Source organism: Plectrocnemia conspersa, unplaced genomic scaffold (genome assembly GCF_051122295.1).
Source record: "Plectrocnemia conspersa isolate PC_06_02 unplaced genomic scaffold, ASM5112229v1 ptg000002l, whole genome shotgun sequence".
Lineage (NCBI taxonomy): Eukaryota > Metazoa > Arthropoda > Insecta > Trichoptera > Polycentropodidae > Plectrocnemia > Plectrocnemia conspersa.
This window is the reverse complement of record NW_028277166.1, coordinates 4,502,138-4,516,367: the sequence shown is the minus strand read 5'-3', so window position 1 is coordinate 4,516,367 and position 14,230 is coordinate 4,502,138. Positions and strand designations below refer to the sequence as shown.

Here is a 14,230-nt window from a genome sequence, read left to right as displayed (position 1 = left end):
CATTATAACGGTTAAGGACCGGCAATCCGAAATTCTGCTTTTTTATAAATTTTCACAATATCTTTGCATGGGCGGTCGGTGAGATACAAGGGTAGGTCAATCAGTTCTCACAAAATAATATTAAAACACATTATTTTGGGTTGATTCATATTTATTTCTCAACAAATCTCCTTTTATTTCGATACACTTCGCCCAGAATTTTTCCAACTTTTTCAAGCCATCCAAAAAGTATAATTCTTGAAAGCCCTCAAAACTTGCTTCTGTTTCGGCGATGACCTCCTCGTTCGATGTGAATCTTTTTCCGGCGAGCCATTTCTTCATAATTGGAAACAAGAAAAAGTCGCTGGAGGTAAATTGGTGAATACGATGGATACGGCAACAATTCGAAGCATAATTGATGCATTATCGCCTTCAAAACTGTGTATCTGTGCATTGTCTTGGTGGAAGAGCACTCTCTTCTTGGCCAAATCTAGGCGTATTTTCTTGATTTTTTCACTCCACCGGTCCAATAACAATGCATAATACTCTCCATTTATCGTTCGTTCTTTTTCCAAGTAGTTAATGTGGCTAAAAAAAACTGTGCCCATCATCTTGTCGGCCGATTTCACAGTCTTCGCCTTCTTTGGAACCGGGTCGTTACCAGAAACCCACTATTTCGACCGTTCCTTTGTCTCTGGAGTGTAGTGTTGGATCCATGTTTTATTAACGGTTATGTATCAATGCAGAAACGCGGCACTAATTTTGCCGATATCTTTTTCATTTCCAATTTTTCGTGCAAAATTGAAACCACTGAGCCATGTGCCTCAACAAGATCGCGCACTTTGACTCATCAATCACTCAAGACCATATCATGGATTTCGTAGATCATTATTGACGTAGTCACCTCAAGTGGATTTGCGTCCCGAACGATGTTCATCACTTGTGGATTTTCTAATAACTCATTGATCTACCCTAGTATTTTCCCGAGTGAGTGAGAGATAAGAGCGTGCAATTGCACGCTCTTATTCTTCGCTCACTATTGTCACTTGTCCGCCGAACGGCTCGTGAGGCGCTCGCAAATCGTTCGTTGAAATATTTTTACAACGAACTTCCAACAATCTATGGGAAACGAACAAACGCGCCACGAACAACCAGCGATCTTGCTCAATACGTAGAATAGTAATAATGCATTTGCACGAGGCTCGCGAGCACAAGAAAAACAACGAACCGCACACGACGCCGTCCAAATGTGAATTACGAATCCCTTTGTGTTCGTCAATAAAACCGACAGGCAGCGGATTAGCACGAGCGAAATCTAGCGAACTTATAGCTCTCGAGCGCCTATAAGCTCGCTAGCTCTAACGGACCGGGCCTGTATCCTTGCAAACTGTCTTAACTTTATACCTGAAGTAGAAATTATTGCGCTTCAATACTCGCGATGAATCAATGTCTACAAAATAACCGCCTTTTGGTTTATAATAAATAATTGCAGCTGAAATTGCAGCTCCACAAACAGTCACTGTAACTGTCGTATGGCGACTCTGGCGCACGAGGCACTGCTTCCTTGTCCATAACAATTATGTTGGTTATGTTCCAAGTGAAGCATAGTGCAGACTAAAAGCTTTACATTGACGAATTGATTAACACAAATTGTTAAAAGGTAAAATACATTAATAATTGTTCGATATTACCCCACTTGTAATAAAATATGTAATAATAAAAAGTAATATAATTATGTATATAATTATAATTAATATATAAACGAAAAATATTTAAATTATATACGCGTGAATCACATTTTAATTATTATTTATATAATATTGTCTATGGCAAATCACAATAATGGGTAATGGCCAGGTCACCGAGGTGACAGGTGTCAAAGTCCATTCGAAAGTCAGTACGTCCACCAGTGATTAAGCACAATCGGCAAAGATGGGACGCAAAGTGTACGTAGTCGGTGTCGGTATGACCAAATTCGAGAAGCCGGGCTCCAAACCCGACTGGGACTATCCGGCCATGGGCGAGGAAGCCGCCGTCAAAGCCCTGAATGACGCCGGAGTGCCCTACTCTGAAGTACAGCAAGCCTGCGCAGGGTACGTTTACGGCGATTCCACATGCGGACAGAGAAGCCTTTATTCTCTAGGTCTGAGCGGCATTCCCATCTTCAACGTCAACAACAATTGCTCGACCGGATCCTCCGCTTTGTATCTCGCGAAGCAAATAATCGAATCGGGCAACGCCGATTGCGCTTTAGCCTTGGGTTTTGAAAAAATGGAAAAGGGGTCGCTTTCTTCTAAATTCAACGATCGCACCAATCCATTGGATAAACACGTGGAGAAGATGATCGATTTGGCTAGCATCGACGGATCTCCGGTCCCGGCTCAGCTGTTCGGAAACGCCGGCTTGGAACATATGAAGAAATACGGTACAACAGAGACCCACTTTGCCAAAATCGCTCATAAGAACCACTTACATTCCGTCAACAATCCTAATTCTCAATTCAGAGACGCTTATACTTTGGAGCAAATCATGAAATCACCCAAGGTGTTCGGTCCGTTGACTAAATTGCAATGCTGTCCGACGAGCGACGGAGCTGCTGCAGTCGTTTTGGCCTCGGAAGATTTTGTCTTAAAGAACGGTTTAAAATCAAGAGCCGTCGAGATCGTCGGCATGGAGATGGTGACCGATTTGAATTCAACGTTCTCGGACAGTTGCATTAAAGTCGTCGGTTATGATATGACGGCGCAGGCGGCTAAGCGCTTGTACGAAAAAGCTGGAAAGACTGCAAAAGACGTTGACGTTATAGAGCTGCACGATTGCTTCTCGGCTAACGAGTTGATCACTTACGAAGCTCTGGGACTATGCCCTGTGGGTCAAGCTGGAAAATTCATCGACGCCGGAGATAATACTTATGGAGGAAAGTACGTTGTGAATCCGAGCGGTGGTCTCATTTCTAAAGGACATCCACTAGGCGCAACAGGATTGGCGCAATGTACCGAATTGGTTTGGCAGTTAAGAGGAGAAGCTGGTCCAAGACAGGTACTATAATTATAACTTTGAACTAATCAAATCATCTTAAGCTTAATCCATTCATTAATCTAATCAAAACATTGTTTTATTTATCTGAATAAATCTGAGATGTTTGTCTTGTTGCCTTGTCAAAGTAATAATTTCAATTATGTATTAAATTGATTCATTGTTCATTGTCTTTGATAAAAAAATATAACACGATGCATTACTTGTCTTAAGTAAAACAAAAGAACTGCTTAGTTTCATAAAATACAATAAGAAATACTCTTTAAAAATTAAGCAACCGTGTCTTAGTATTTATAAAAATACTTTTCATATGTTTAATTCATTTAAAAGATTAAGATTAATAATTATTTTCATTTAAGGACGGAATAGCTCAGTCCATAACATCTCAGATTAGTAACTCTGAGATTATGGGTCAAGCCTGAGCAACAACACTCGGAATTTTTATTTTTAAAGAGAAATGCGCTATTAGTAAAAAACAGCCACAGCTGCAGTGACATCTATCGGTTATAATTATTAATATAGATGTCACTGATTCCCAGACTTTGGCCGGTTTCACACAGGCCAGCGCTGGATGGATTCGTCCGGCACATCTGAAATGGTAGGTACTAGACCATACAACACCATCCCCACTACACGGCGCCGGCCCGGTGCCGGGTGAATCCATCCGGCACGTGTGAAACTGTCCTTTGTTTGGTGGTTAATACTTACTTGTAGGTATTCATTGTGTGATTAACTTACCAAGTCGATACAGATGTACCCATTGCTTGACAAAAAAATTTGAAATGATTTTTTTAGTTTCCGCGGCAACCTTTCCTCCTTTATGCTTCTCAGACAAAAATTTCCGTAATGACTTTTCTTTTAGGTCCCATAGCAATTTGTCCTATCGTTGTTCTCCTCGAACAAAAATTGTGCCAAATCTTTCCCTATTTGTTTCATAAAAAACAGCTCTAGACACTTGGACATAGCTTATAAAATTCATCAATATCATCAAAGCCATTTTTTCTTGTGTGAACTTTACGGTAGCTGATTTATTATTTAGAATACAATGTTATTGATATTATAACTATTTAAAAATAATATATATAAATACAGTAGACCCCCCCAATTACACGGTAAATTGGGGATGTGCTATTTGGGTGCATGTAGATGGAGGACTAAAAAATACTCATACAATTTTTTGCAATGCGTACATACGAATCAGGCGCGTGTGGTGAGATATCCTCCCTTTGGCTCGCTAACACATAAAGTAAGGGGCATCCAAATAGCACATTCTCAATATACCGTGTTTTTGGGGGGCCTACTGTATATGGTGCTTTCGTAGTCTTGTCTGCGTCTCAGTCTTCCGTGAAGAATAGGTGGAATTCTCAGATTTCGGACTTTGTAGCTGAGCCAGGATTGGCGTGAAGTTCGGTTTGTGTACCCCCGAGTTAACCCTAAAGCAAAATAGAACAAAATTTAGGTTCCAGATGAATGATCCAATAGAAAGTTATCTTTCTTACTGCCGACCTTTTCTCCAATGGGACGATTTGGGGTTGAGACTATGTAGTCTGTTGTTTTTCTCATAAGAATTATTTTGCATAACGACTATTCTTCAAACAGCTTAAAATTTGGCAATGCTGTCACATTGCAATCATAATTCAGGTACCTGCTTAGCCATATTCTACTGACTTGTCGCCACTTCTATTAATCCCTTTGCATCTGTACAGACTGACTTTGTTTAAGTACATTTTAGTCCGTTCAAATCTCCGATCGTCACATGCGCGTGCAACGAATAAACTTGTTTTGATAGTCACAAAAAGCGCGTAATTATGAAAAAAATATTCTCGCGCTTAATGGGATCCGAATTTTTTGATCAAGTTGGCACTCCACTCTCTACTTCCTGTTTTAAATTCAACCACATCAGTCATAAAAATGTGCTATGAATTACAGCAGCATTTAATAATCTAGTGAACTTTGATCGAAAAAAAATTGCTTCCATATATCTTTTTTTCCTGAATATCTCTCATCATTTATCGCCGATTAGGTTATCTTTTCGTTGATTTTTTATACACTAATAGCACGTATTAGACGAGATCTTGTACAACAGCTTTACGATAATGAATAATAAATAATTGATTATCAGTTAATAAAATAAAATGTCAATATATCTCTCCACTTAGTCCAACTATCTATCAAATTCCAGACTAGCGAAAACTAATCTTTATAAATATAAAAATATACGTGATTAGAAATAAAATATAAATGCTTTGTTTTGTATGTTAAATTTTGCTTGTGTTACTCCTCCGAGATTAATTAATTTGATCTATATGAAAAATTTATCATTAGAGAAAAAAATAACGTTGTGAGAATGTTTTTATTTCACAGACGAAATCTACCTGATTCTTGCGATTTATACTATAAGTATATATACACACGTTTTTATATCGACTATCATTTCGGCCATAATAATAAAACAGATTATAGTCAAGCATCATTGTATAAATTTTCATTGTAAATAATGCAATTTTTTAATGTATTCATTTTAAACCTAAACCGTTTTGGATAATTATTTTAATACTGATGTATAACATAATAAAAAATGTTAAATGCTAAAGCAAATACCCCTTAAAAATGTATCTGATTCTTTTTTCAATTATAACATTAGATCCAGAGATTCTCACCAAAGTAGCTAAATGGATTTATATCGAGACTGATCGTTAATATTATATTATTTCAGGTCAAAGGAGCAAAGCTTGCCTTGCAGCACAATCTCGGACTCGGCGGCGCTGTAGTCGTCGCTCTCTACAGAAAAGGCTTCACAGCCACTGGCGCGCATTCAGTTTCAGCACAATCAACGGAAGGATTCAAAGTCCATAAATATATGCAGATCCTGCAGCAGGTGATGCAAGACGACACTGACAACCTGATTGAAAAAGTACGAGGAATCTACGGATTCAAAGTCAAGAACGGACCCGACGGTGCCGAGGCCTATTGGGTCATCAACGCCAAGGAAGGCAGGGGTAGCGTCACACTCAACGGCAAAGAAAAAACAGATGTCATGTTCACCGTCAACGACGTAGACACCGTCGACCTGATCATCGGCAAGCTGAATCCTCAAAAGGCGTTCTTCCAAGGAAAGATCAAAATCCAAGGCAATATGGGCCTAGCTCTAAAGCTAACTGAGTTACTGAACGTCGCCGGAAGCAAAATAGCTGACATCCGATCCAAACTGTAATTCTTGCAATATCCTTATAATACTTACAAATCAAATACTCGACAGTCGTGACAAAATATAAGTATTTATTGACAGATGCATTTAATATCTTTGGATCATTCCTATTATGAATATATAATTTTGTACTGGTGCTGCTATTGTTTGTTATCTTGTTATTATATTAATTTTATATACTCGACCAATTTACGTCATACTGTCACAATTTTGTTTACATCTTATTTTTAAATAGGACAAGATATCGTTTAACAAAGAACGATTATTATTATTATTATAATATAAAGTGCGAAATCTTTTTTGAGATTTTGAAAGAAAAATTATTCGTGTTGGTGTCGGTGTGGTATTCTTCTCCTTGTTATCTTGTTTTATACTTTTATAAATACATATCACAGCGTATGTAATAAATATTTAAATAATGATTATACATAGTTTTATTATTATTCTTCGCGGCTTTTTTCTTTTGCGTAAATCAGAGGATTTCAAATGAAACACAATATAAAAGGCGTAATGTGGGCATATATTATATAGTAACATATGGATGGGTATGATTCTCTGTAAAACTGGTTATTAAATAAGAATTATCCATAAGTTGTTTTTTATTAACGTATTGCATAAATACCTTAATCATCTGGAGCATTATTAAACCTAAATACTAAAGTATTGACAATATTATATTTTATAAATATATATATGTATATGTATGCATTAACACTATTACATTTTGAATGCAATAATTACAGGTAAACACGCTCACACCTTGAGATCACATGAGTACTTTTTAACAGCCTACTAGAGGGTCGGGCACTATGAACCACCATAACGAAATAATTTATATTATCATAAAAAGGCAAATATATAATTATATATACGTAATAATATAAATTTTGTAAAAGAAAAGGGTAATTGTTTGTAAAAATTAACGTTGTCGAGTCGAACGTTTTTAGGGTTAGAGTCTTCTAGACTAATAATAATTAAAATTAAACAATACACAGTGGTAACTGGCGACTGATCTCCTCGGGCTCCGTTACAAAGGTACCCTGCAAGTGTGCCGGTCAGGCGCCCCAGACCCCCGCTATCTCTACTGCAAACATTCCTTCCTTATACTTAACTTTATAGAAAATCTACTATCATATCGTATTCTACAATTAAACATATTACACCGAATTTTTACCCAATGCTGTTGTTTACTTTACACAGCACCTTCATTTTTTGTACTTTCAAATTGTTTTTTTTAAATATTTTCGACAGACGAAGAAACAAGTAATATAAATTTTTCAACAAATAATCTGAGAAAAAAATAATCAACAATTAACATCATATATATATAAATATACTTTGTTAACAATTTTCACCGAGTAAATAATAATATTAATAACCTTAAAGCATAAAAGTGATTATACAAGACTTTTTGTACATCGAATCAAATATGACTATCTGGATTTTTAGATTTTTACAATAGTACATGGAACCACTCTAGTGATAACTATGTTTTAAACATAAGTACTATTAATTTGTGAGCAACGGTCTTCGGCGACTGCTTCCGAACGGCGGGAGGTACGCTCGCACTCACTGACAATTTTATTGCATAGCTCCGCCGACCTTTATTTTTCTTTCACCTTTCCGCTTACATATTAACGTCGTTAAGGCTTACGATTACTAATACAATTTTTACAATTAGTCTTTTCCTCTACGTACAATTTTAAGTAGGTGGGTTTGTTTCGCGCTCCGGAGGGCCGGAGCGGCGTAGATCACTTTTTAAACTCTTGTAAATAATCCGAGCGTACTGAACGAACCGAAGTGAACATTGTTTCGACTGGCCAGATTAATTACGTTAACACAGCCCGAGACTCATACGCGATCATGAGGGACAGTATTCACTCGCATGATGATCGAAGGTCACTCGCACTCCCGTTTACTGGTCTCCGCCTCCTCCGCGCAGGGCGTTTCGTCGGGTCGTTCGACGATCTCGATCGTAGGCGGCTTCTCCGCCGTCGTTTCGATCGGTCGTTTCTCGATCAGAGTCAATCTCTCCGCCTGCTCCGAGACCAGCGCTTCTTTCTCTCTGAGTTCCTGCTCCCGTTTGAGAATCAAAGCTTCCTTTTCTTTCAAGAGTTCTAGCTGCCTGGCTATGATGGCGTCTTTCTCTCTGATTGTCTCCGCTTGCTCCGCTATGATAGCGTCTTTGTCCTTGACGATCATCTGAGCTTTTCTGATGTGAGGTTGTTCTCCATCCGTCAGCAGATGTGCGGCGGTCTCGACGATGAGGTCTTTGCAGTCCTCGTCGTCGGTGTCCGTGGAGAGCTCGCAGTCGGGGGGCGGAGCGCCTGCCGCGACTTCGGCGACAGGCGGAGGCGACGTGGAAGACGTGATCTCGTCCGAGCTGGGCGGCGTCGGGGGCTGGTGGGGTTTGAGCGCCACGTTCGGCTGGTACGAGAGTTCGAAGCGCGAGGAGTCCTTCAGATGGACGACCTTCTCGGGGTGCTGCAACAGGGGGGGTTCGTGCGAGAGGAAGGGTCGCTTGTTGGTCCAGGACCGCAGCGACAAGTTCCTGTACTGGTCGTATAGCGCCGCGGCCTGGAAGTAGGGGTCTATCGTGTACATCGTGTAGTTGTAGAAGTCCTCTATCTTGGGCTTCTTCAATGGCACGTCCAATGGCTCAGCTTTGCAGACGGTTTCGGCGACCTGCAACTGAAATAGTTTTTCGTTTATAAATAGGCAGAGGCGAGAGCGAGCGGCGAACGTATTTACTAGCGCGCGCCCGTTACGCAAGCGAACTTCGACCGGTAGTATGGGCGTAGCGATGGGGTAGTAAAAGAAAAATAGGTTACCGACTCGTTGGGGAATTTTTTCGACAATAAAACGCATAACATTCTAGAAATTTCGTCTTAGCTGCTTAATGTTTAATTTGTAATAATTAGACTTCGTTAACGCGATGCATTCAATTCTCACGCAATTTACAGGTAGGTGTAAAAACTTAATGTCGTCTACCAGTTGACTGCATTCAACAATAATACACATAAAAAAAACAAAAATGCAATGGACACGACACCAGTTCAAAAAAATGGTAAAACTACGCACTAAAAATTTAAACACAATTTTTTTGCCGCTTTGTTTACACATTATATATCGGTTCGGTGATTATTGCGCAAACGAAAATTGCGCACAGCAAAAATTCTGATCATAGATGATCAATATAGACATGTGTGTTTATTTAGAAGTACGTAACATATTTAAAAAATAATGTCTGTACATGTAACAATGATTTTAATTAAAAAATATTTTACAATTATATTAATAATTATTTACATTGATATGATACTTATATAGGGAAAAATATAAAGCAGTTGGAATTAAAAGTAAAGTATATTTACCAATCAAACAATCATCTATGTTCAGAATTTTCGTGTATATCAAAAATACAGATGAACGTATATGATAATGGATAATAAAGAATCAACTTATTTATACCCAACGAGACAAAAACCGAGGAAAATAGTTAATTAATTTATATTCAGAGAAACAGATAAAAGTCACTGATGCAAATAAAAACGCAGTTGTACACTAAAATAGTACTACTGACTGCCAGCTGCAGATCTGCGGGTTATCGAATAGAATTAATCAAAAACTAAATATGCAAAAAAATATGTATAATATATACATATTCTAAATCAGGGGTGGCCAACCCGCGGGCCGCATTCGGCCCTGCCTTGAACATTTTTCCGGCCCGCGAGATTCTTTACAATGAACGTTTAGTATCATTATTATTATATTATCTGTTTACATGTAAGAATAATAGTGAAAAAAATAATAATAACTCATTATGTTTCAATTTTTCACTCCAAAAAAATGTCTATAGTGTATCTAAATCTAATATGGGGATATATAATTTTATATGTGGCATTCTCAAAGTGGCCCGCAAGATCATTTGGGTTCTGTTCCTGTTCCTGTTCTAGATACTACTGACTTCGTTTCTTAGAATAAAATAGCACATTTAAATAAACAAATGTATTTTTTGAATATTGGTATAAGAAACTTAGGAACAATATATAAATCTTTCTATTATACTACAAAATGCTTGACATTAAAATTATATTATCTTATCTTAGGTGACAATATTTTGAAAATATCAAGAAATTAAAAAAAAAAGTTCACTTGGGGATGCTGCGGGAGCTAAAAAATGTCACCTCGGACATTTTTATTCGAAGGAGAACGTCTGTTCGACAAATATTTCTGATTTCTTAAAACGCCTAAAATTCAGTCAATTAAAATAATTTCATAATTAAATAAATTCAAATTTATTCTAAAAAAATATTTATTTAAATACAATTATATTTGCATTGAAAATTAACGTGTTTAAACTGCCTCGTACTGAAACAGAAGCCGTACAATTTATGCATATTAATGGGGTGTTCACTGTTCTGTCCAACGCTCACTCGCTGTAGCAAAATATATAGCAAAATGTTGTTTTACCACATAAATACGTCAGGTACGAAAGAGCGACAGCGAGTGATCGTTGTCAGAACAGTGAACACTTTAAAAAATATAATTTTATATAAATATTTTTTTAGAATAATTTAGTAAGTACATTTACAATTACACTAAAAAGTGTAAGATTATGAATCATAAGCGTGAATTTATTAGCGCTACGAGCAAAACAGCTGCAAACATGCCTCAATTCTAGTTTGCATAATTAGTATAATATTACGTATTTTTACAATACGTCCATCTTAATTTTATTTTTAGTTTAGTTTTAGACGCATCTATAAAGTGTGAAGGAACAGATCTTTGTACTAATAAGCGATACAAAGAATAATAAAAGTCAAAAACAGTTTGAGATAAAATAGCATAAACAAAACTTAGTAGTTTTTAGTACATGCGATGTTGTAGAAAATATTTAAATATCAGTAGCCACACAAAAATGATACATGTTAATCTGTTATAATTAAAAATCACTTTACAATTCTCACAGCACTAATGATACTCGACACAAAAATAATAACTACTATATTCGTCCATGGTATGATACTTTTCGAGGTAATATTCAAATCTGTAGATTATAGCAGACATTGCTCCTATAATTAGGAATTGATTCTCGCTAAATTTATCAACCATTCGAATATTTCCCATAAAGTTTGTCTCAAGATTATTTTTAAACGCAACATCCAAAATCGCATGACGCGTCACCTCTAAAATAATGCAAGACACATTTACATTTTTTTAAATCAGTATGGTTATTAGTAAAAAAACATCTTTATTTAACTGATTGTATTAAAAAAATACGGTAGTAATTAACGACTGGCAATAAATATGTATACTTAAATTGTACCGTCGAACTATCGAATGTTTTCAAAGAGGATCATTTAAATGAGCAATATATAAATTAATTGTTCCATAAAACAAGTTGTTTGTGCATTAGTGTTGGTTAGAATAGCGAACACCTTATGAATGACTGCAACATAATTTTTCGAAGATTTACCATACATAAATATGCACAAACAATTCGTTTCATGAAACAAATGCTGTTAAATCGCACCTGTTTCCAAATATTTTTAATAATGTATTGTTAAAACGAGGCTTTCACGTTCCAAGTAAAAGGGGAATTAAATGTTTTGGAAAGAATCTTGTTAAAAAATGTACGAAACACAATGCCCGACATTGAGTCTTATCTGATACACGTTTCTGATTTTAAAACGCCCAAAGTTCACTAATAAATAATCGAATTGCTCTAACAAAAAAGTAAGGTTTCTAGCTCCAAATGTGTCCATGTACTAAATATTCCATTTTTAACCAATTGAAGGTGTTAAAATGATAAAGGAAAGTTACACATTATTAGTATTATTTTAAACTTCTGATTACAAAAAGAGAGGTTTATGATTTGAGTCAAGTTGTTAAACCCATTCTGGTCGAAATAAATGAAATTGATACTACAGACTAACCTCAAAAAATAAGCTTTTATAATATATATATATATACTGTTCCGATTTATTTAGACAATACCCGTTACAAATATCGTTATGGCCAAGAGATGATTAACCCATGCCGATCGAGGTGGTGAGCCTACGTATAATGTTACATAGAAATAAAATAGTAAAACCATCTTAAGTGTTTCACTGGTCCTTCGAGCACCGATAATACGTTTATCCTACGTGGGTTGCACGATTCTTTAATACAAATATGCAGCGATTACCTCACAAAAAATAACATTCGTGGCCTATATATCTCAAAACTAAAAAAATCGTCCTCAGCGTGATTTTCAACTCAAGCCTCGATTCATATTTATCAATTTTTACGACCTTATCTATTATTTACAATTATGTGTCACCTTTCTCTATCTCATTAACATCTTCAACTTCAGAAAAATTGAATAAATCGTGGCAATTTTAAAAAAGACAGCGCTATAATGCGGTGCTTAGATGAACGGATAATTTTGGTGTCTATGTTTCATTGCCATTCTAATAGTAGATAGCAAATATAATAACAGTTTTTCATACAAGGTCGGAATCGCACGGTACAGGAAGAGGCAAACGTCGAAGCCCCCCGAAAACGATCCGGACGAGAAGTCGTCTCCAATCGACGAGCACGCGTTATCGGAGAACTTTGAAACGACGTCGGTCGCCTCTCGGTAAACAGCGATAACCTCGTCGACGTCGGTTTGTTTTTCGAGTCGACGAGCGGCAATAATAATCGTGGAATTGCGCATCGTCGCGGCGCTGCTGCTGCTGCTGCTCTTGGCACGAGCCGAGAGCCAATAAATCGGCCTGCCGCATTATTTAAATCGCAGCGACCGAGTGCACGGCCGCACAACTGTACGTACGTACTATGTACCTATCCGTACGCGTCGGGGAAAAAAGCGTCGCGAGCTATTTCGCATTGTGGAAACCGAGGTCACGTGGAAACGTGCGCGACCCTAAAAATATATAATTAAAATTGACTCCGGTTTAAGAACGAGACATACAACTCAAATTCGATGGGAGAGCCAAAAAAACACTTACTTACCGGTCACTAAGCTATGATTGTAAATCAAGATAGTGACGTTTTTTAATATACATAACATATGAACTATATCAGCTATTTAGTAGAAGAGTTCAAATTATATACATATGATACACCGAATCGGTTAAATCGCTTATTGCATGAAATAGGCAAAAATTTGCCTAATTCATGATAAGTGCAACCCCGTTGATTCATTCGTGAATTAGGCAAATTATCTGGGTAGGAATTGTTTTGCTTATTTCGTGCATTGAGCAAAGTAGATACAGTGAAATTTCAGTATGGCGAAGCTCACGGGAAAGAAGAAAAAATTTCGTTATATTGAATGTATGGAAGATATTTTTTATTTTATTTTTAATTACCGTATTACTACATCATTAAAATAACCTCATACAATTTTTGTGTTTTGTCCATTTTAAGGATACTGTAATAAACACAATAAAATTTGTTAAAAAAAGTTTGAGGGTCGGCGAAACACCTTTAATGTCGCTTGTGAAACATCAGTCAAGGACGAACTGAATTCGGAGAAATAGTGTGTCAAGTTGACATTCTTAAATTCGGATCAAAATATTTCGTTATACTGAGATCAGTCTTCGTTACAATGAAAACATTTTGTATGAAAGTATTTCACTGTAGTAGCGCTCCGATTGTCATTTCATTATATAAAAATAAATCAATCATTAACCATAGTGATGTTCATCTGTTTTCGACCATCGTGGCGCATTGGGGTAACCTGTTAGGCCAGATGGTCTTAATTTAATCTAAAAAATAAATAAAAAATAAAATAAATCTTTATTTAGAATGACAAAAAACTCTAGAACTTTTATAAACATGTATTTTGGAAAAGTTAGGTGCTAGCGAGCGTTGGTCATAACAGTAAACATTCCATGATTCGTTGCCGTTATTCACGGGGTGTTCACTGTTTTGACCAACGCTCGCTCGCACCTAACCTGTCCAAGAGTTACATAAAAAAAATTGTTATAGTTAATAATTATATTATTTTATTAAACTACA

At 36.7% G+C, this 14,230-nt stretch overlaps 2 protein-coding genes across 2 annotated transcripts in view; one reads left to right on the top strand and one right to left on the bottom strand.

The window, feature by feature from the left end:
* Positions 1-1,854: 1,854 nt before the first annotated feature.
* ScpX (Sterol carrier protein X-related thiolase) lies at positions 1,855-6,645 on the top strand. The gene is made up of 2 exons (XM_088205378.1): positions 1,855-3,018; positions 5,732-6,645. Exons 1-2 carry the CDS (start codon positions 1,912-1,914, stop codon positions 6,227-6,229), a joined length of 1,605 nt encoding a protein of 534 aa, XP_088061504.1. The 5' UTR covers positions 1,855-1,911; the 3' UTR covers positions 6,230-6,645.
* A 796-nt stretch (positions 6,646-7,441) lies between these two features.
* LOC148237396 (uncharacterized) overlaps positions 7,442-14,230 on the bottom strand; it is a 34,783-nt gene continuing 27,994 nt past the window's right edge. Inside the window, exon 2 of the mRNA XM_088205376.1 lies at positions 7,442-8,914. Within this exon, the coding sequence (XP_088061502.1) occupies positions 8,123-8,914 (792 nt within the window). The 3' untranslated portion in view covers positions 7,442-8,122. The remainder of the gene's footprint in view (positions 8,915-14,230) is intronic.